This window comes from Leuresthes tenuis, unplaced genomic scaffold (assembly GCF_036924035.1).
Source record: "Leuresthes tenuis unplaced genomic scaffold, fLeuTen1.0.hap1 SCAF_14, whole genome shotgun sequence".
Classification (NCBI taxonomy): domain Eukaryota; kingdom Metazoa; phylum Chordata; class Actinopteri; order Atheriniformes; family Atherinopsidae; genus Leuresthes; species Leuresthes tenuis.
The window spans coordinates 23099421-23121846 of record NW_027325368.1 but is presented as its reverse complement, the minus strand read 5'-3'; the positions used below and the strand labels follow the sequence as shown (position 1 = coordinate 23121846).

The 22426-nt window shown below is 43.5% G+C and overlaps 2 protein-coding genes across 3 annotated transcripts in view; both read left to right on the top strand.

Moving 5' to 3' along the window:
* Positions 1-4383, top strand: part of LOC140269499 (3',5'-cyclic-AMP phosphodiesterase 4B-like) — a 53046-nt gene extending 48663 nt beyond the window's left edge. For both annotated transcript variants that reach the window (XM_072364622.1, XM_072364621.1), the window contains 6 exons: positions 559-723; positions 1020-1119; positions 1275-1429; positions 1548-1670; positions 1771-1953; positions 2051-4383. In XM_072364622.1, the coding sequence (XP_072220723.1) occupies positions 559-723; positions 1020-1119; positions 1275-1429; positions 1548-1670; positions 1771-1953; positions 2051-2407 (1083 nt within the window). In that variant the 3' untranslated portion in view covers positions 2408-4383. The remainder of the gene's footprint in view (positions 1-558; positions 724-1019; positions 1120-1274; positions 1430-1547; positions 1671-1770; positions 1954-2050) is intronic.
* Positions 4384-12909: 8526 nt separating this feature from the next.
* Positions 12910-22358, top strand: fzr1b (fizzy/cell division cycle 20 related 1b). Its single transcript, XM_072364303.1, has 14 exons — positions 12910-13117; positions 13487-13659; positions 13834-13935; positions 14040-14103; positions 14216-14343; positions 14684-14766; positions 14881-15064; positions 15171-15236; positions 15344-15446; positions 17317-17498; positions 17611-17844; positions 18659-18763; positions 19583-19675; positions 21828-22358. The coding sequence occupies exons 2-14, from the start codon at positions 13582-13584 to the stop codon at positions 21867-21869; spliced, it is 1464 nt and encodes a 487-aa protein (XP_072220404.1). The 5' UTR covers positions 12910-13117; positions 13487-13581; the 3' UTR covers positions 21870-22358.
* The last annotated feature ends 68 nt before the right edge of the window (positions 22359-22426 follow it).

Genomic DNA, 22426 nt, shown 5'->3' with positions numbered 1-22426 from the left:
TGAGCTATGCTGAATGACACAAGAAGTGGACTGAAAATCAGTGGCAGCAGGTCTTATGGAGGGATGAATCCTCCCCATCATCTTGACAGAGAACAGAACAAAAGGCAGCCAACATCCAAAGAAGAGCTTTGGGATGTCCTTGAAGAAGCCTGGAGAACTACTTAAAGAAATGACAGAAAACTTGTTTTTCTGGCAGTGTTCAGAGAAATGGGGAATAGCTCAAGACTTCTGCATAGTACTGTACACACACTGTTATAGAGGGCATGACACACACATCAGTGTGAGCAGTATGTTGTCCTGAGTTGATCAGCTGTCTGTATCACTACAGCAGCATCTGCTAGCAGATCATTAACTGCTGAAATAGCTGTGAATCATCTTGGCAGGAGTGGTAACCGGCCTTCATTTTTCAGCATTTATTTTGCACAGGATCCACAGATCAGCCAATAGTTTGGTTTGATTTGAGAAAACGTGGTGTATGTGCTGTATTTGTTGACATCTTTAGTTACCTCTCGTTGTGAGGATTGTTTTTCACATTTTCTTCATCTGTGTCACACGCAGGAGCGAGACCTGATGAGGACATTCAAGATTCCAACTGACACCTTTGTGACGTTCATGCTGACCCTCGAGGGCCACTATCACTCGGACGTGGCGTACCACAACAGCCTGCACGCGGCCGACGTAGCTCAGTCCACACACATCCTCTTGTCCACGCCCGCCCTGGATGTAAGTATTTCTGCTTCCTTGTTGTCGACTTTCAGTAACAAACACGTTCAGAAACAGCTGAGTTTTACTTTTGTTGGCTGTTATCTGTTCAGCATAACTTGAGGCGCAGTTATCCCGTTGACATGTGACACCAACGCCCACACCTTTTTCTCACTATTATCATGATTTAATGAGGTGACGGGTATTACATCACCTCACTGCGAATGCCAGAGGGAACAACATGGTCTCATACCTAAAGTTGTTTAGCCACTTTGTTAACTGTGAGGCTCATCTCTTTCTATTCTCTCTGAACACAGGCGGTCTTCACTGATCTGGAGATCTTGGCAGCCATTTTCGCCGCCGCCATTCACGACGTGGACCACCCGGGAGTTTCCAACCAGTTTCTCATCAACACCAGTGAGTAGTCTAAAAATCCAACACCACTCATTTATTTAGTCTACACTCGCAGAAATGGGCAGAACTGCTGCATTTGGTCATATCAGAGATTTTTGTTGAATTGTTAGCATTGGGCCTCGTGTCATTTTTCTCTCTCTGTCACTTTCTGCATTTAGACTCTGAGCTGGCTCTGATGTACAACGATGAGTCAGTGCTGGAGAATCACCACCTGGCTGTGGGCTTCAAGCTGCTGCAGGAAGACAACTGCGACATCTTCCAAAACCTGACCAAGAAGCAGAGGCAGACCCTGCGGAGGATGGTCATAGACATGGTGAGGAAATGTCTGAAACCGCAGGCCTCTTTCATCTTTTCACTGCAGCCTTGACAACTTAATTACTTTCTTCCAAAATCCATTCTCACGTCATTTTAAATGTATTTCTGTCTTCCAGGTTCTGGCGACTGACATGTCGAAGCACATGAGCCTGCTGGCTAATCTGAAAACCATGGTGGAGACCAAGAAGGTGACCAGCTCCGGGGTCCTGCTGCTGGACAACTACACAGACAGGATGCAGGTAGGAAGCATGTTCTTCACACTAATGCGATAGAAAAGCTTTGATAGACATCAGAGGAACAGCTTTCTCAACAGCTGATTGTTGTTTTGGTTTTTTGTAGGTCCTGCGTAACATGGTTCACTGTGCAGACCTGAGCAACCCAACCAAGCCTCTGGATCTGTACCGGCAGTGGACTGACAGGATCATGGATGAGTTCTTCCACCAGGGAGACAGAGAGAGAGAGAGAGGCATGGAGATCAGCCCCATGTGTGACAAACACACGGCTTCAGTAGAGAGAACTCAGGTGGGGAGCACAGACATGGAGCTCCTGAAATGAAAAGCGATATCCTCGTCTTATCTGACTTTTACTGACAGTCTGCTTGTTTTTTTTTGTTTTTTAGGTCGGCTTCATAGATTACATCGTCCACCCTCTGTGGGAGACGTGGGCCGACCTGGTCCACCCCGATGCACAGGACATCCTGGACACACTGGAGGACAACAGGAACTGGTACCAAAGCATGATCCCCCAGAGCCCCTCTCCTCCTTTCTACACCAGCGATGGAGAAGGAGGCCCACATGGGGATACGGAGGGGGCGCCCGCAGAGAGTAAATTTCAGTTCGACCTCACGGTGGACAATCAGGACATACAAGGTGGACACATGGACAGCGGGATGATGGCCTCATCTGTCAGGAATCATCCCTCCGGTCAGGACGGGGTAGAAACAACGACACGTGACGTCTCCCCCGAGGAAACATAGCTGAACTGTTGGTGTTCCTAACGAGCGGCAGTTTTGGCTGAATTGATTTTTGTTGCAGTGGAGCAATCCTGCAAATCTGGCTCTTTGGAGCTGCCTGGCGAGGAGGGCCCGACTGAGTGTGGGGCACCCCTGCACACGAGGCTTGGAAACCCTGTGGCAGTTTATGAGCTTCCCCTTAGAAGGGGCTGGAAGATTGTTCTGTAAAGAAGGGACCGCAGAGGCACGGCTGAATCTGGGTCGTCACAGACAGCGTCTGACCAGATGGTATGAATCTGTGAACTGGGGAAAGTAAAACTTCCAAACTTGCACTTCAGGACATTTTGAATTCATGTACAATATTTGGTATTGTCTCAAGGATGGGTAAAACATGGTGGAGCCCGACCTAAAACTACCGGTCAGCAAGTTACTCGTGACCAAAATGTTTTTTTAACACTTTTCTTTAAAAAAAAAAAAAAAAGAACTTCTGTGCCTTTTTTTTTTTCTTTCTTTTTTTTTTTTTTTTTTTTTACAACTTCATCTTTTTGTAAGTGTTTTTATAATTTATTGAACCCATTCGTGTAGCTGTAAAAGTGTGTCCAACAGTCTTCCTAATGTTCAGGCAATAGCAGAAGCTTCTTCTCATGAAAGTGTTCAGCGGCTGAAAAATCAGTTGACTTCCCAGCACAATTTGCACCTTGTGGCACACTGTAAAATACAAAGAGCGAGGAGAGCAGTGACGATTCACAGGAGGGTCCATGTGCAGCCAAATCATCTGATCAGATTAACCCAAATACCTTTTTTTAAAAATGCAAATAATTCCTTATATAAGCAATGAAATGCCCTCTTGATGAGATTCCTTAAAAGCTATTTTTTTTTAAATTCCAAAGATTTAAACAAACAAAAAAAAACTACTAAGCACTTTGAGGATTTCACTGCCACTTCTCAAAAGTGTGATCGCAAACCTGAAGAGTCACTTTTATTACAGGCGAATCGGCGTCGGACTGATTCCTCAGAACCTCCCGCATTCCTCGAGGCAAACAAAAAGCCACTTGTCTAACTAAATTCTCGCCAACGTCATGACATATAAAGAGAAAATCCCCAGTTTAGTCCCCGTGCTCCTCTAATGTGGGAAACGGCTCCTCCCTCCCCTGTGCCCCCCCCTCCATGAGCTCGCTCGCACCTGTTGTGGTTCGCAGCGGGCCGCCCTCCTGAATACGCTTTCCGTGGTGACTCACTCTGAGCTCTGACTTTTACTGTAAGGCTGTGCGCACAGTTTCAAACGGAGACCAACATCTTGTCGTTTTAATGGCAGCACCTTGAATACGTGGACGGTTCTGCAGCTGGTTGCAGAACCGTCCAACACTTCCTTAAAGGTACCAGTGTGTTATCATGTATGATGAGGGGAGATGAGAGTGGAGTCATTATATGACATTCTTCTCCTGTAAGAGTGTGTGTGTGTGTGTGTGTGTGGTGAGAGTTGCACAATCTTGTCGCACCCAGCTGTTTAGTTGTGCTGACAGTAACAGTGTATTTATTACCTTTTCCTTGTATATGATAATATTGATTGCTAATATTGGCCGTATATTTGTTCTTATTTATAAGCACTACCACATGTCAGATCACAGTTGAACTGAACTTGTCTGGTGGTTCGTCTGTATTTCGTAAGGTATTTTTGCTATAAGACCTAAAGAAGAAGCTATAATGGTCCAGCCAGGCATGTTTGTACAGTCTCGGCCAGCAACGCCTCCTATCAGGTGCCGCTGCTGCTGCTTTTTAGTCTTTTCTTCCTGGCGGATTCTGAAAGCTGGACATGAACTGCAGCGCATCGTGTACGGTGACGGGTCATTGTACAGCTGTAGGGATATTTGCTGAAATATATAGCATTGTTTCAAATGTATTTTTTCAGTGTTTTCCTCACAGTATATTGTTAAAATGGTGTATGTTGTGCTCAACAAATGTTTTCTATCTGATTATTAAAATGGGCATGTATAACAGAGTGTTCTGGTCTGGGTGGTGTCTGTTTTTATTTGAACTGATTGCTGAACAGGTGTTTTAAGGAAGGCGAGGCGTGTTGATTTCACCGAGGCCATTCAAAGTGCCTTACAGAGAACCCAAAATGCACAATGAAAAAGACCAAATCAAGTGGAAGGTTCGGTTATTAGAGTCGGTTATTAGAGTTTAATATGCACACAGTGCATAAAAACCCAAAGAAACTTGTTCCAGTTTCATAATGTGCCATAAGATTGGAAATGTGTTTTGGCCCAAAACCATTTAAGCTTTGAAAAACTCAACTGCAGTATTTTGAAATAAACTCTGATGTGCATGAAGCCATCGTAGAGACCTCAGAACTGGAGTGATATGATCCACTTTTCAGTTCTCAGTGAGAACCCGAGCAGCTGAAATGAAGGTCTGAGGTCTTCAGTGACACTCGTAGTTTTGAACGTAACAGAATGAGGCCGAGCACAGATTTGTAATTGTTCCTTTGCTCCGAAGACAGTTACCCCTGCTTTGTCTGGGTTTTTCTCAAGGAAATTGTGGAAGATCCAGTTTGTTCAAGGCTTTTAGTGAGTGCTTGCAAGGGGTGGGTTGTATGTTGTCCACATAGCTCAGGTGACATATTTCAACAGCAACACAACAGCAGGCTCTGTGCTGTGGTGCGGATGGAACGCTCACTGACGGACGTCAAATCAGTCGGTTAGTGTCGAGGATCGGTTGATACACGAGTGGCTCTGTGCTGATTTCAGAGCCTGTGAAAAGACGCCTGACAGAAGAGCTGCGTTAACAACATGCAGACGGTCCGAAGCTAATCAACCAGAAACATTCATAAAAGCCTGCTGTCAAAGTCTCCGAGCAGCAAGCTTAAGGTGCTTTGTTGTGTTTTCAAGGTCTTACAGGTTGATTGGATGAAATTTTGATTTTAAATTTGAATGAAACTTTTAACCAAAAAAAGGAAAGTAATGGCTCCTCTAAATCAATCTTGTCCAAAAACCCAACTCAGATCAACATATGGTGCAACAGCACTTCGCTCAGAACACTCAGTACTTGGCAGTTCAAGCATTGAAGAACCTGCCAGAGTTCTCAGTGGATTTAGGCTGTATGATTGTGACTGAATGACATTTAGATCAGGGCTCAATCAATACAACGCCATCTGTTCCAGAATGACTGTGAATGATTTGCGACTCCAGATGAGTGTCTGGGGTTATCGCATTGCAGAAAGAATTTCTGTCAAACACCCTCTTAAATACCAGTTACAGTTCCCTCAACTTTCAGAACAGCACTCACAAACACCACCATGCATCTACAACCTACCAATGATGTGGTTTCTGTTGACGTCACGGTTCCAGTTTTGCAACGCTGAGGGGGAAACAGAAAAAGAGCGAGGAGTGACAGACAGATGAAAACAACTTTATCGAGCTTTCAGTCACTTCCCTGCAGTGACAGCAACGACTTCTCTTCCCTCAGACTTGAGTTAAGCGCTGCTGGACACTGAGCCAGCAATGTAAACAGGAAGGGTAGAGATAGTGATGCTATGTGCTGGGCCCTCAGGGCATTCACTCTCCCATGGCTGGAAGCACCTTGACCCAAACAGATAAGAATCAGAAATACGTGATCGACAGGAGGATTTTACAGATTCCAATTTACAAAACAGTGGATTGGAGATTTAACTGAAACATTTAGTGATATAATCTACTTAGCATTTTGTGGAGCTCAGTTACTTTTCTAAAAGGATTCCAAGGTTTGAGAAATTTTTACTACCATTTGATCCCAGCTCATTTCTGCCAGGTAATCACATCACGTTCCTCTGACCACCAAAGATCAAAGTTTTAAAAAAAAGGGGGGGAGCTGTGTAAAATGTAAATAAGAAATTAGTACAATGACTTGCAAATATCATAAACCAATATTTTATTTAAGATTATACAGCATAATAAAAAGAATGTTGAAAGCAAGATGTTTTACTATTTAATGAGAAATCAGCTTGAATTTGATGGCAGCTCAAAATGGGGAACAAAAGTCAGGAGGCACTAAAAAAAACCAGCTGAAGAAACATGTTGCAACTAATTAGATTAATTGGCAGCAGGTCAGAAACTTGACTGGGTGAAAAGAAAAGGAGCACCTCAGAGAGGCAGAGTCACTCAGAAGTAAAGATGTGCCTGTGGAGCTGGCAACTTGCACATCTGGAAAGGCACCATCAATGCTGAAAGGCGTGTGCAGGCTTTAGAGCAACAGCTGCTCCCAGCAGTTAAGGCCTCGCATATTTCAGTGCTAAACCACATACTGCATGCATGGCTTTGTAGAAGAAAATCCAACTGAAAAGACCTGGAGCTTCGTGAAACACAAAATGCAAGTGAAAAGGACAAATTAAAGATGATCTAATATTTTTCATGAAGAGGAAGACGTCTCACTTTCAGCAATTGATTTTTTTTCTGTTATATTGTGAATAGAATATTGGTTTATGAGATTTGCAAATCATTGCACTCTGTTTATATTACGCTGTGTCTCAAAAGACACTCATTCCCTCGCTGTGAAGATTCCATGAAAAGACAAAACAGGCGGTGCTTGAGTTTAATGAACTGAACTGAAACACACTGCATTTGCACGTTTTGGCCGTGCATGACAACAGGAAACCTGAGCCTGAACCATCCTCAAAGATGAGGAAACTGTTTATGGTAAACAGTCCACAGACACAGGCAAGCATTTTCCATGGCGGTGGTCCAGGCTGCCATGGCAATGGGCAGGGAGTTTGTCTGAAAGTGTAACACAGGTCCTGTGGTCTGTTGGTGACTGACGTCAGCAGGGTGAAGGCAACCCGCGCCGCCCCAACAGCAACGTCTGTCCAGTGTCTGGCCGGACGCTCTCACTGCCAGTGGATCCAGTTGACAGCCACTCAACATCCTCTGTTAAATTCTACCAGCCGGGCTGTGGAAGGGCCCACGGCTCGGGGCCAAAGCAGAGAGGAAAAGAACCACTTCCAGCAAAACAAACCTGCTCTTTCCATATCCACTTTATAAAAACAAATGTCTTCCTGGAGTTTCTCCTGACCAGCTGCTGTTTGTTTTTAGTTAGGCTGACAGTAAAGCTGAAGTCAACCGGGCTGCCAGTGGGAGGAATACGGCATAATGTGGGGCATTCCAGGATAATTCAATAATGTCGTGTGTAGATGGCAGGGATCAGTTTAGAGTGGCTGAGACAGATGGGTTAGGAAGTGAGCTCAAAAAGACAGTTCTGCCCTGTTCTGAAGAAAATGATAAATCTGGAAGAGATGAGGCAGCTTTCTCTGGGGCCTTTTGCATGTGTGTGTGTGTGTGTGTGTGTGTATCTTGTGTTTCATGAACTCTAAAATTCTCAAATCCAGGATTAGGACAATAACAGGATGTGTCCTTCCCAGAAAATGCCACAAATCATCAAGTTATCAAACATGGCGGCAGTCATCGTAGATATGCCATTGTTTCTCTGAGAGCGTCTGTGCCTTGGCTTGCAAATGTCTCAAATATCTTCACAGAATGTATATGACAGCAGTTACATAATGGACACAGGCCAGAAACGTGCATGAATAGATGTAAAAAAAAAAATCAAAATGCAATTGGTGTGTTTGAGAAAGTTCCCTGTTGAGTTTCAAACCAGCTTAAGTAATGAAGCTCAAATGCTGCCTCGCAACGTAGAATACAGTTAGATGTGTGGCGTTCAAACACTTTATGATACTTCTATATTCTGTTCTATGAAGACAGATCTCTGGCCCATGGGTGAACCACTTCTTTGTGTCAAATCATATTTAATCACGTTACATTTAAAGAAATGGCACCAGCCTGACATCTCTGCTTACTCCTCTGTGCTCTTTACTCAGCAGGCAGCCAGCGCAGGAACTGTATGGAGATGGGAGGGAACATCGCCACTCGTTAGCAGTGGTGCACGCATTGCCAACTGAGTTGGTCAAAAATACAGAACAGGTTTTGTGTATCAGGACATTATGAAAAAAATGAGGTGGTCCTTACAACTGTAGGTCTTGAGATTAGAGGAATACAACCTCAGATGAACAGCAACACATGACATATTACACCATGCCAAAAGAGAGAAGCAGCATGTGAAAGCCCCTGACTGCTTCCATAAGAATTAAGAAGGCAAGTAGCTGCTCGATGCTGCTATTTAATGCACAAAGTTTATTCACAAAGGGAAGACATTCAAGATAGCTGCCAGTCCTCCTCCGAGTGGACGTGCAACAGGACAGTGATCCCAATCACAGCAGCAAATCTCCAACAGAATCTCTGAAAAAGAAAAGAATCAAGGTGCTGCAGTCACCCAATCAGAGTCCAGACCTCAAGCTGACTGAAGTGCTGTGGTGTGACTCAGTGAACTGAATCCATGTTGTAAAGAAGAGTGGACCGAACGTCCTCCACCACGGCTACTTCCAAACAACTTCAAGCTATTGCTGCTAAAGGTGGTTCTAAAACCTAATGATTTATAAAGTATTCTTAGTTTTTCACCAGTGTTTCTACATTTTGGCTTTCTGTTTTTGCTCAATAAATTTTTTAATTAAATCCATTTTTTTATGATAACTTTCAGCCACTTGAGCTGCAAATATTGTTGTCCTTCTCTACAAATATTCAGCCTTTATGGTAAACACTAAAAATGTAATCACGTTATATTCTGAAGGAAGGGGAAAAACAATCCATCGTCATGGCGCAGAATCACATGTTTAACCCCATTGTCTTTTACTTGATTGTCCTCAGATCAATCGTTGACCTTGTTTGACTCAAAAGAGACAGAGACAGAGTCAGAGAGGGCAGAGCTTGCAGCTCCGCAGCTCTCTGGTGTCAGAGTCTGAGGGGGAGCGTGGGAGGAGATGCTCAACATGCGTCGCAGTGACAAAATCTGTGGTGGAGTGAAGAAGAAACTGAGAGAAACCTACGCAATATGAATACATCAAATGTACCACATCTAGAGGGGTGAGATAAACAAAGCTTTCTCACCGTGGCACAACGTAAACTTCTAAGATCCTATCAAAAATCAGTCTGAGTCCCCTGGCTTGTCCACCATCGTGCTGACGTGCCTCAGAAATAATGTTTTTGTTTCACAGTTATAACCTCTTGCTGTGTTTTCCACTGATGATGCACCAGAACTTTCCACAAAAAAAAAAAAACAACAACTTAAAGCTGTAAATGTTTACCTGGAAAATGATGAGCCTGCTGTCAACACCTACAGTTTTACCAAAAAATTAAAAGATTTTTCATCATAGTGAAACTCTGATTTTTCTTGTCAACACATGAGAAGAGATTAGTCAGTGCCCTGATGTTGTTGCGCTGTGAATTCCAGTAAGGATCTGAAAGCGTCACAGTCTGAAAGCAGTGACCCAGCTTCCTCTGTGCCCGCTGAACGCCACTGTATTACAGGAACGATAAGGCTGCAGCATTTCCCCTCCACCCTGACCAGCTGCACTTAGCCCTCACCCCCCCTCACCGCATACACACAATCTTGTCAACATCAGGCCTCTCAAACGCAGGCCTGGCTGCACGTTGCTCTGTGTTGGAGATGATGGAGTATGCAGATAAGAGCGGCTGTTGTGACTGGGCTGTGTTAAGAGGAGAACGTCATCATGGTCGGATAGTTTCTTGTAAAATACTCCCAGTGTTTGTTAGCACATATGCACGTGTGTGTGGAATGTGCAAAAGCTGAGTGTCATAAATGTATATGAATATATATGTATATATATATATATATATATATATATATATATATATATATATATATATATATATATATATACGGTACTATAACGTATGGTGGTGGAAAAGTAGCCATATGTCTGACTTAAACCAAGCAGAACAACAGCATATAATACCATTAACATATATTAGACTGGCATTAAACACCTTAATCCTTGGTTAAAGTAAGAAAAGTACAAGTACTCATAAAGCAGACATAGATGAGGAATCAGTGAAGAAGCTTTCTGATGCAGCTGTTGGGACTGGAGTCTGTTTTAGCAACTTTTTCATGCATTCAGAGCAGTGGTTCCCAACTATGAGCTGAACATATAAAGCTTTTGCCAATGGATAAGTGATGTAATGGATAAGTACTCAATGTATGAAAATGACTCAAACAAAGTGCATAAAATCACACCAGTTAATGGCGTACAAACTCAAATTTCAATGCACTTTTTGTGAAGTCAATATAAGCAGTGTTTCTGTCTTGTCATTTTCATTTAATTTGTTAATATACATCTACTCCTGCATTTCAGTCCTACAACACGTTAAGAAAGTTAAGTTAAAGTTAAGACAGTAAAGCTCTCGCAACTTTGCAACTATTCCTTCTTATCCCCCCTATAAGTTTTGGAATTGAGGATAACAGGTGATGAGGCGTTCAATGTGTAATTTTGTCAAATTATGCCCATAAACATGTGCCAAATTGTGCAACAGAACAGAATCCAAGTTACCTTCCTCATTTCAAATCTCTTCACAGATTCTCTGTTGGGGGACATGACTGCAGGCAGGCCGGTCCAGCATCTGTACCTTCTTCTTCTGCTGCCATGCCTGTGTAATGTGTACAAAATGTATTTTTGAAAAAAATGTTTTGATGATTTCGACTTCTAGGCTGCCCTAAAAACTCTATGTACTTATCTGTATCAATGCTGCCATCGCATAAGTGGAAACAAATTTTGCCAAGAGAACTGAAACAGTCCCATACCATCACAGAGCCTCTCTTTGAGCCCATTAATGATAACAGTCTGGATAGTCCTTTTCATCTCTGGTCCAGAGTAAACAGTGTTCATCCCTTCCAAATAAAATCATGAAAACTGTTTCCACTGTGTGATGGCCCATCCCAGATGTTCTAACACATCTGCTGACATACTAGAGATGCTCTGTCCATCTTTGCTCCTTGGTGACTTTCAGGAATACTGCTCTTTTTTTACAAGACAAAAACAATACGGTGTGGTACTAGTGTCTTTTAAGTGAAAATAACTGGATAGGACAGTGTGATGACATGCAGCAAAAGGCTGAGGGTGCTGAGGACCTACTGTCTCTGTATAAGGCAATGCAAGGCAATTTTATTTGTAGAACACAATTCATACACAAGGCAATTCAAAGGGGCACCTGACAAACCTACAGTGCCATATAGTGCTGTATAGATACTGCTTTTGTGCACAATCATAGTAAAAATCGTGTCGACGTGACCTGATTAAATCAGCTTCTTTTTTTAACCTCATATCATATTTTACCTCATATCTTTTAAAATCCTTTTAAGAAAGCTTTTAATTGAGCACATTCCATCTTTTTAAAAAAAAAAAAATTCTGCAACATGCTGCTCTTATCTTTACAAATATTTGATCAGTACATTCTAATCTGTTTAAAAGCTTTTCATCTATAAAATGAAATGGGGAGTCCGGGGGGGAAATCTCTGTACAAGCTTGCATATTTGGAGGGAAGAGCTGAAATGGAGTGCCAAGGCATGAATGGAGGCAGTCAAATGTGTACAAAAGCTTAAGATTGTGGTTCAGAGCAGTATTTACAGAGTCAATCTGCAAGTCAGAAACAAATCAGAGACATTCTATAAACAGTGTGTGTGTGTGTGTGTGTGTGTGTGTGTGTGTGTGTGCGCGCACACACGTCCTGGTCTGCTGACATGTAAATGCAGGCAGGGTTTTTTTGCATGTTGGTGGGCGGTGTCGCTGATGGGCCTACGTGCGGCTCAGGGTGCCACCAAAGATGCCATGCCTTGTCCCAACTCTGCCGTATCTCAATATGACGTTGGCAGCGGTGGGTGCAGCTTTCCTGTCTCTGTTTCTTTTCTCTGCGTTTTAACAATATAACAAAGAAAATCCCATGCCTCCACTGCTATTAGCTGGGGAAAAGTTGATATCACATGGGGTAAATGCTAGAGCCTTGTTTGCTTTGAAGTCACGTTCATACAGGGGCCATGAAGCAACCATGTGCTATCAGTTCTTCACTATCTTTAAACTAAACAAGTAAATATTCTTTATATGTTATGAAATATGATTCCAAAATCATTTCATTTTTACAGCTTTATTGATATAAATTGATGTTAGAGAACAACATTTTAGGCTGCTTTATATGAGCCAGGAGTCCAGCATAGCATGAACAGCTTAAATCATTAGATTAGATTTCCGTTTATTGTCCCACAATGGGGAAATTCACATTGTTACAGTTGCAAGAAAGATCCTTAGCCCAAGAGAAAGATACAGATTAAGAAAAGAATATAGATAGACCACACAACAGCAGGTAGTGTTAGCAATATCAGCTAATACATGGGCATGGGCAAGTAAATTGCACATTGGGTAGGTTTCTATGTTTGCTGCTATATCACTTCCGCTTGAAATGTCAGCATTTAATAATTAAAAAGAAAAAAGAAAATAGCACGGATCATGTTCTAAATTATGTTGCAGTCCAGCAGCGACACCCTGTGGCCATGCAGAGAACTCCCACAGTCTTCGTCTGAAATGCAGTGGACAGGAGTCACCGTCAGGCGTCGCTGTTGTACTGTATAACTGCGCTGACTTGTACAGACAGCGAGAATCAAGCAAATCCAAAGAATTTCTGCTACAGCTGATTCCGTCGCCATCTTTGTCGCGAACATAAACAACCCCAGCGAGTCGCGTTTGCGTCTGGGTGCACCGCTGTTGTTTGGAAGGAAGAAAGCGACGACAGTCTCTCCGCCGCTTCGCTGGTCTTTTGCCACAGAAGATGACAGCTGACTTGGTGACCTGAGCCAACGTGTCAGTCGGTAAGACCAGCTCCGTGTCGAGCTGCAGGCTCATCAGCTGACGTTAGTTGGAATAGCTTGTAAGTAGGTTGTGGCGTGCGCGAGCATTTTGCCATGACAACGGTGCGGATGTCATTAGCGCACCATAAGGCGTTTGAGCGATTTTACGTCGATGTCCGCCCACTTTCGTGCATGTAATAAACAGTCAGTGCCGACATGGGTTTTAAATCGTGTTTTTTTTAAACCAGTACAACCTCTACGTGCTTACATGATGACACCAGGCTGTCCAGGCCGCTTGGTTTGTGTGAACCTAGCCTAAAGAGATGCTTGTCTGTAAGGGAGATTTAATTTTTGCTCCTATTTTGAATTAAGTCACTTTGTGTTTCATAGAGATGGAGATCCTCCGCGGATTTCCTCACCGACAGGGAGCGGAGGTGTAAAGGCGGGCGGGGAGGGCAGCCTTGCTGCCCGTTAGCCCTGAGGAGATGGACCAAGAGTACGAGAGACGGCTGCTGAGGCAAATCAACCACCAGAACCTGCCAACAGAGGCCCACCTGACCAAGGTGAGCAGCATAGAGGGAAACTTGTCTGTGCATCTTGCCTTAACTGAGCATGACATTCACACAGATATAAATCAGACATATAACATAGATGAATTAAAATGGTCTTGAGGCACCTCAGCTGTTACATTATAATAACCCTACTGGATTGTTTGTGGGCTGTTTTAACCATCCCAGTGTTTAAGTGCTGCCTGCAGTCCTGTCAGTGTGAAGTCAGGGGACCGCTTCATTCCCACACGTGCTGGGAGCAACTGGAGCATCAACTTCCACTATGCCAATGTGAGCAATTCATCCATGCATCTACTCTGTGTGCTGCTCGCTTGACTTGACAAACTTTACAGCTCGGCAACCGAGGCTGAGGCCACTGTTTCCTCTCTCTGCAGGAGAACTGTCGCTCTCCTGCTCAGAACCACAAAGCAAAGGATGCCAGTTCAGATTCAAGCAAAGGTTGGAGATCCCTCATGCTTCATTTCTTGCGTGTAATTTGAGTTGTCATTTTTAGTCTGGAGTTATATTTCCTCATGTGTCTCCATCTCTTCTGTCACGGCCTCCCCTGCAGACGCTGTGGCGTATGCTGCGCTGCTGAGGAACGAGTTACTGGGGGCGGGGATAGAGACGGTGCCAGACCCTCACACGGACGACCGGCGGCATGCGGCCCTCGCTCAAGACTCCCACAGCCTTTTTAGGGTGCTCATCACTAATAAACACACATCCAGTGAATCTCCTTGAAGTTCACTAAAAGCGGCATGATAGAAGGAAAGCGCTGTAGTTGTGCACATGCAGTGCAGCACAGAGCCTCTGTGCAGGGTTTCCATCTCCCCCTTGTTTGATACAGATCTGGCTCATGAGCTGATGTGTTTTGCTTGTATTTTATAGAATGTAAGACCGGTTCAATTGAAATGAAATTTAGGTGAAGCACCTATTTTTGATTATAACGGAGCTTGGACTTTATGAGCAAGAGATATGTTCAAACACTGACCTGCATTCGGCTAACAGGGATCCTCCTTTATGTTTTCACTCTCTGCAGTACACTGTCCACACTAAGAGAGTGCCTTTTGACAGCGATAATGAAGTCTCCCCATACTCCCTTTCTCCACTTAGCAACAAAAGGTATGTAGTCACCCACTGGCTGAACAGAACTGCCACTCGAGCTGTTCTTAGCTCAATTAAGTAAACTTTTTGTTTATTTCTTTTTTTGTCTTTGTTCCCGTGATGATTCTGCAGTCACAAGCTGCTTCGTTCCCCTCGTAAACCAGCACGTAAGATCTCCAAGATCCCCTTCAAAGTGTTGGATGCTCCGGAGCTGCAGGACGACTTCTACCTCAACCTGGTGGACTGGTCAGCGGGCAACCTGCTGAGTGTCGGGCTGGGAGCCTGCGTCTACCTGTGGAGTGCCTGCACCAGCCAGGTCAAACGCAGGATGAGCCTCATTGTGTGATCTATCAGCGGCTGACGGATGTAGCTGCATGATCTAATGGAAAGGCTTATTTATGATTTTCCATCTGTCTTAACAGGTGACGAGGTTATGCGATCTCTCGGTGGACGGAGACTCCGTTACATCAGTTTGTTGGAATGAGAGGGTGAGGGTGCCAGAGACCATTCTACTGCTTGTTATGACAACAAAACAAGGCAGACAGAGAAGATGGTCATAGCCAAACTAACTGCTCAGCTGTTCTGGTCCTAACAGGGCAGTCTGGTCGCCGTTGGAACCCACAAAGGTTACGTTCAGATCTGGGATGCAGCAGGAGGGAGGAAGCTGACCAGTCTGGAGGGCCACTCAGCCCGAGTGGGTCAGTAATAGCTGTTTATTTAAATATGATATTTACAAGTTAGAATAATATATCGTGTAGTGGCTTTTTTTTTCACGTGAAAAAGAAAGAACAGCCTGTTTTTCAGCGCTAAAAAAAGTTTTACGTACAAGGACATGATTGAAAAAATGATCAGGTCCTTACCAGATCGTAACATGAAGTAAATACAACTTCTGATGAACAACAACAATAGTGATAGTGTGTCCAGGGCCTGAAATTCATCGTTCAAAACGGGGGAGAACTAAGTACACCACAAGATTCAGTAGCTTCCAGAACCACCGTTTGAAGCAATAACTTTAAAAAATAGTTTTCTGTGTCTCTCACATTGTTGTGGAGGAATCTTTGTACCACTCCTCTTTACAGTGTTGCTTCAGTTCATTGAGATTTGCCGGCATTCATTTATACGCAGTTCTCTTAAAGCGACACGAGAGAATTTGGAAACTTTGTTACAGGACTTTGTTAAGAGTCCACAGAGATGCCATCAACAGCCCACAAAATAAAGCGAAACAATGTGGTGCGGGGCTGGAAACCAAAGTCATGACCTGCTCTACCCCCCCACTCAGGTGCTTTAGGTCAGTTTCATACGTCAGGATGTGTCTGGGATCATTGTCCTGTTGATGAGCCAGTTTCACCAAGCTTTAGCTGTCGGACAGATGGCCTCACGTTTGACCCCAGAATACTTTGGTACACAGAGGAGTTCATGGTGGACTCAATGACTGAAAGGTGTCCAGGTCCTGTGGCTGCAGAACAAGCCCAAATCATCAGCCCTCCTCCACCGTGCTTGACAGTTGGTATGAGGTGTTTGTGCTGATATGCTGTGTTTGGTTTTCTCCAAACGTGCTGCTGTGCATTATGACCAAACATCTCCACTTTGGTCTGATCTGTCCAAAGGACATTGTTCCAGAAGTCTTGTGGTTTGTTCAGATGTAACTTTACAAACCTAAGCTGTGCTGCCATGTTCTTTTAGAGAGAAGAGACTTTCTCCTGCAGCCCTTCCAAACAAGCCATACTTGTTCAGTCTTTTTCCAACTGTACTGTCATGAACTTTAACATTTAACATGCTAACTGAGGCCTGGAGAGTCTGAGATGTAGCTCTTGTTTTTTTTGGGGGTTTTTTTTGTTGCAGCTTTTGCAACAAGAGCTGCTTCTCTGAGCATTGCAGTCTGACCTCGGAGTGAACTTGATGGGACATTCAATCGTGGAAGCACTGGCAGCTGTCAATGTTTTCCACTTGTGAATAATCTTTCTCTCTGTACAATGATGGACTCCATCATTACATACGGCAGAGTAGGGACAAACTCTTCCCAGATTGGTGGGCAGCAACAATTGCTTCTCTAAAGTCATTGCTGATGTCTTTCCTCTTTGGCATTGTGTTAACACACCTGAATGCTGCACACCTGCTTCAGCATGTTGAATTAGTTTTTGTAAAGTAAGTAATGACACAGCGTAATATGTCATATGTTGTAGTTCATCTTAGGTGTTTACCTGAAAGTAAGACCTGGCAAGGAAAAAAACTAGTTTTCTTATGATCTGATATGTAAACCGTAGAATTAAAAAGGGTGTACTTTCTTTTTGTCACGACTGTAACGGCTCCTTTACGCTGTGGCTGAGGCTCAGCTGTTGCTCTCTACATCTGCTCTTGAATCCTGGTGCATTTATTTAGAATAGCCAACCTCTACATCGCAACTGTCTTCCTGAGCTGACAGACTGCTCAGAGCTAATGTACAACTTTCAACCAATCAGAGTTCAGGGTTTTTCTTTGTTATGGTATGCCATCATAACAAGAGATGCCCAGTGGATTTTTGACAGCCTTGGTGAAATATGAGAGCATTCCTGTCTTTCTGTGCCCCAGGTGCACTGGCGTGGAATGGGGAGCAGCTGTCGTCTGGAAGCCGGGACAGAGTGATCCTACAGCGGGACGTCAGAACACCCCCCTCTGCTGAGAGGAGGCTGCAAGGTCACAGGCAAGAAGTGTGCGGCCTCAAATGGTCTCCTGACCACCAGCACCTCGCTTCTGGAGGCAACGACAACAAGGTGACAAACATATTAGGGGAGTATCTTGAAGCTAGCTAAAGTGATCTGTGATAATAAGAGAAATCTAATCCAGGCATAATCCCGAGAGTCCTCATCATGTTCTTCTGTGCAGTTATTGGTGTGGAACAGCTCCAGCCTTCTGCCCGTGCAGCAGTACAGTGACCACCTGGCTGCGGTGAAGGCCATCGCCTGGTCCCCTCACCAACACGGGCTGCTGGCGTCGGGTGGCGGCACCGCTGACCGCTGCCTACGGTTCTGGAACACACTCACGGGTCAGGCGCTGCAGAGCACAGACACCGGCTCCCAGGTCTGCAACCTGGCCTGGTCCAAGCATGCCAACGAACTGGTGAGGACACTCAAATACACACTCATGGAGCCAGCTCGGGGTGCACTCTGTGAACCTAGTTAATGGCCACGTTTAAGGTTTTTTGTGACACCATGTCATGTTCAAAAGATAACCAGAAAACAACATCAGAGCTGTTCCACATGAAGCTGACCATCTGAGAATGAATAAAGAACCCTCATTTCCTGCTCATGGCTGCCACTTTACATTACAACTCATACTTGAGGTTTCCTGCCCAGCTGTTATTTTATTACATAAAATCAGACTAAATTTAATACAGAAGAGTTTAATAATATGTGTACAGATTTTCATGACCATGGAGTTTTGTTTTTTACCCTTGGAAATGTGAGTGCGTGTTTCTTTTTTCAAGCACACACGGTTTGTTTGTTTCCAGGGACACACAGTTGGTTCTCATAATCACAGGGCAACCACAGCATGTTTTACTTTGAACTTATGTGCTATTTTGACGTGCTCCGTAACCTCATTTTTAAGCCTGTCTCCCAGTCAGACACACACCTTAATTTAAGTAAAACTGCAGTGAAGAATACTTTAACAAAACAAGTCTCTTTTCTGGCTGACTTTGAAGAGAAGTCCCTGATCACGTCCACAAAATCCAACTCCTGGACAAGTTCAGGTCCAGTGGACACCTGATTAAGTTTCTACTCGATTTTCGAGTTTCCCCTCAAACAACTTTCCTCATTTTGTTTGTTTTTTTATGTTGCTTTAAAAGTCTTTTGGGGGGAAAGAAAGAAGCTTGACTGAAAAATGTGTCTGTTTTCTTTTTCTTTTTTAGCCATTCTCTTCTTTTTGTTTCCAGGTGAGCACCCATGGCTACTCTCAGAACCAGATTCTGGTGTGGAAGTATCCGTCACTAACGCAGGTGGCCAAGCTGACTGGACACTCCTACAGAGTCCTGTATCTGGTATGTTCACTGTTTATCTGAGGGAGCTTCATTTTGCCTTTTGACTAATGCTGGTGTGTGCAGCCTGTAGGTGATTGACATTTCGCCCCTCAAACGGAGCCCATTTCCAGAAAAGTGGGGCAGTTTTAAAAAATGTAGCAAAAACTCGAATCTGTCCTTTGTTGGTTAGTTTGAATTTAACAGACAAAAGAAGACAGAAAAGATTTTCAGCGTCTTCACTGATCCAAAACAAAGTTGGGAGGAAGGCAAGGAAAGACGGGAAAGTTGATAGAATATACAAGTCCTGGAAGATTCTACAGTCGGCAGTCATTTTTGACAGGTGAGGGTGTCAGGATTGGGTATAATAGGATCATCCATCAAAGGTTGCTAGTTGTTCAACACTGTGCCAAACTCTGTCAGAGAATCATCAATAAGTTCCAAGAAATACTGATCAATGCTACATTTCAAAGAACTTTGATCATATTACTGATAAAAAATTCTGAGTCGGCTGAAAATTCTGAGCGTCGAGGCAAAGGATAGAAACCATTGTTGCACGCACATGAATCTCACACCCTCCAGCAGCACTTTTATTTATTGATTTGCCTTTTAGGAAGCTTCCCATCTTAATTAGAAATGGGGCTTGTGCATCCCAGCTTAGACTGTCTAAGCCTGAGTAGTAGACCAATCAGGAATAGTTGAAATAAACACCTGAGTGAGCCTGCTGAGCCTTCAGTTAGTAAATGAGCAGTTTGTCTCAGAGGAGCCTCTCAGATCAAACATAAAGCTGTACAGTATGCGAATATTTGCGTTTTTTACTCTTTGATTCCTGCTCTTTCCCAGGCTGTCTCACCAGATGGAGAGGCCATTGTTACAGGAGCCGGGGATGAGACACTACGTTTCTGGAACGTCTTCAGTAAGACGCGCTGCACCAAGGTAACAAACAGGTCAACCGCAGTGCCACAAAATTGGGATTTACAACATCTGGTGAAAATGATGGTATCGGCACAGTGGGAGGATGTTCTTTCAGCTTTTTAATCTGTAAAGAAATAAGCAACACACAGACATGACAACAATTTAATGTGATAGCTGAACATTCTGGCTTTGTAAAACATACTTCAAAGTTTTTGTTTCTTGTAAATGCTTTTGGGTTTTTTCAGACGAAGTCGAGGAAAATATTATGGATTGATGAACTAATAAAAATGCGTTGGTACTTTTCCTCTGGCTTTAGTAACAGCTTGAATTCTCCAGTCCATTTTCTGCCTTTTTGTTTTTCTCTTTCTTTTTTTAGTTAATTTTCTCATTTCAGACATGTTGCTTGTAGTTTTATGTCCTGACACTTTGACCTACAATTTTCCCTTGAACAACTTTCCCATTTTGATTGTAGTTGCTCCAGATTTTAGGCGCAGCTGACTGGAATAACCAACATCTTTTATCACACTCCGAGTTCAGTAACCTTCACGAAGGAGTTTTCTAATCCTTTCCATAGTTTCCACTGACTGCTCTCTTGTTGGGGGCTGTGTTCTCTGCCAATCATCTGGACGCCACAGCTCTGCTGGCACTCTCCTTTAACTGTGGACTCATTTACATATTAGACTTGTGCAGGTATTTGTTTTAGAAATGCAAATTAGATGCTGATTCCATGATTTAGTTCATCTACTTCATCTTAAAATACATATATATTTTTTTTAACAAAGCCAGAATGATCAACTATTAAATAAAATTGTTTTGTGTAATACACTATATTGCCAAAAGTATTCACTCACCCATCCAAATAATTAAACTCAGGTGTTCCAATCACTTCCATGGCCACAGATTCAAGCACCTAGGCATGCAGACTGCTTCTACAAACATTTGTGAAAGAATGACTCGCTCTCAGGGGCTCAGTGAATTCCAGTGTGGTACCGTGATAGGATGCCACCTGTGCAACAAGTCCAGTGAAGTTTCCTCGCTACTTAATGTTCCACAGTCAACTGTCAGTGGTATTATAACAAAGTGGAAGTGATTGGGAATGACAACAACTCAGCCATGAAGTGGTCGGCCACATAAAATGACAGAGCGGGGTCAGCAGATGCTGAGGGGCATAGTTCGCAGAGGTCACCATCTTTCTGCAGAGTCAATCGCTGCAGACCTCCAACCTTCATGTGGCCTTCAGATTAGCTCAAGAACAGTGCCTAGAGAGCTTGATGGAATGGGTTTCTATGGCCGAGCAGCTGCATCCAAGCCATACATCACCAAGTGCAATGCAAAGCGTGTGTTTAAAGCACGCTGCCAGTGGACTCTAGAGCAGTGGAGACGCCGTCTCTGGAATGATGAATCACGCTTCTCCATCTGGCAACATGATGGGGGAGTCTGGGTTTGGTGGTTGCCAGGGGAACGGTACTTTGTCTAACTGCATCGTGCCAAGTGTAAAGTTTGGTGGAGGGGGGATTATGGTGTGGGGTTGTTTTTCAGGAGCTGGGCTTCGCCCCTTAGCTCCAGTGAGAGCAAAGATTTTAGACAATTTCATGTTCCCAACTTTGTGGAAACAGTTTGGGGATGACCCCTTCCTGTACCAGCATGACTGCGAGTTTGGTGTGGAAGAACTTGACTGATCTGCACAGAGTCCTGACCTCAACCTGATAGAACACCTTTGGGATGAATTACAGTGGAGTCTGCGAGCCAGGCCTTCTCATCCATCAGTGTCTGACCTCACAAATGCGCTTGTGGAAGAATAGTGAAAAATTCTCTTAAACCTTGTGGAAAGCTTGCCCAGAAGAGTTGAAGCTGTTATAGCTGCAAAGGGTGGGACGACGTCATGTTAAATCCTATGGATTAAGAATGGGATGTCACTTAAGTTCATATGCATGTAAAGGCAGATCAGCTAATACTTTTGGCAATATAGTGTATCTATGTTTTGCTGAATGAACATCTTGCAAGTGTGGTGATGTCATCATTTAAGGCAGGGCTTGTATACAAGCCTAATTTATTTTGCCATGATTTCTGAAAAAAAAAAAAAAGTCCTTCAAAACCTAAACTTGCTTGAAATAGTGGATTTATTGGACATATTTCATGGTTTTGACTCAGTTTAATTTCCTTCTCCCCTCAGGAATCAAAGTCAGTGCTGAACCTCTTCACAAGAATACGATAGTGAACGGCCGGTCCGGTTCTGGACCATGCACAGAGTAAACTGACAGACTTGCCTGTAGACTCCTCTCCATCCAGCCCCAACTGTCAGTGCACCAAACTCTAATGAGGCAGTGTTACTTACAACTTTTTGAAGCAAAGGATGCAGCCAAAACTTCAAATGACAACTGCCATCTTTCACAGTATTGTCACGATATGGAAAAAAAAAAAAAAGTCGCACCAAGTTGTCTGCTTCAAAAGTTGGTCTTGTTCTCTTTTCTGTTGTGGAAGTGATTAAGCTGTTTTATTATATATATATATAGATATATATAGATATATATATCTATATATATATCTGAAGTGTACATGTACATGAGCTCTAAGCTGAATAATGTTATGAAGTAACATTTTTAAAAAGGCGCTCTTTTGTAATGGAGAGAAGACAAAGCCAGGCTTGGGGAGGGGTGTTCGTGGGGGGTTTCTATATTTTGATAATGTGTGAATATGATCTCCAGCAGTATGCAACAGAAAAGAAAAAATAAATTGGTGAACAAACGCAGTTGCTCATGAATCTGCAACAAA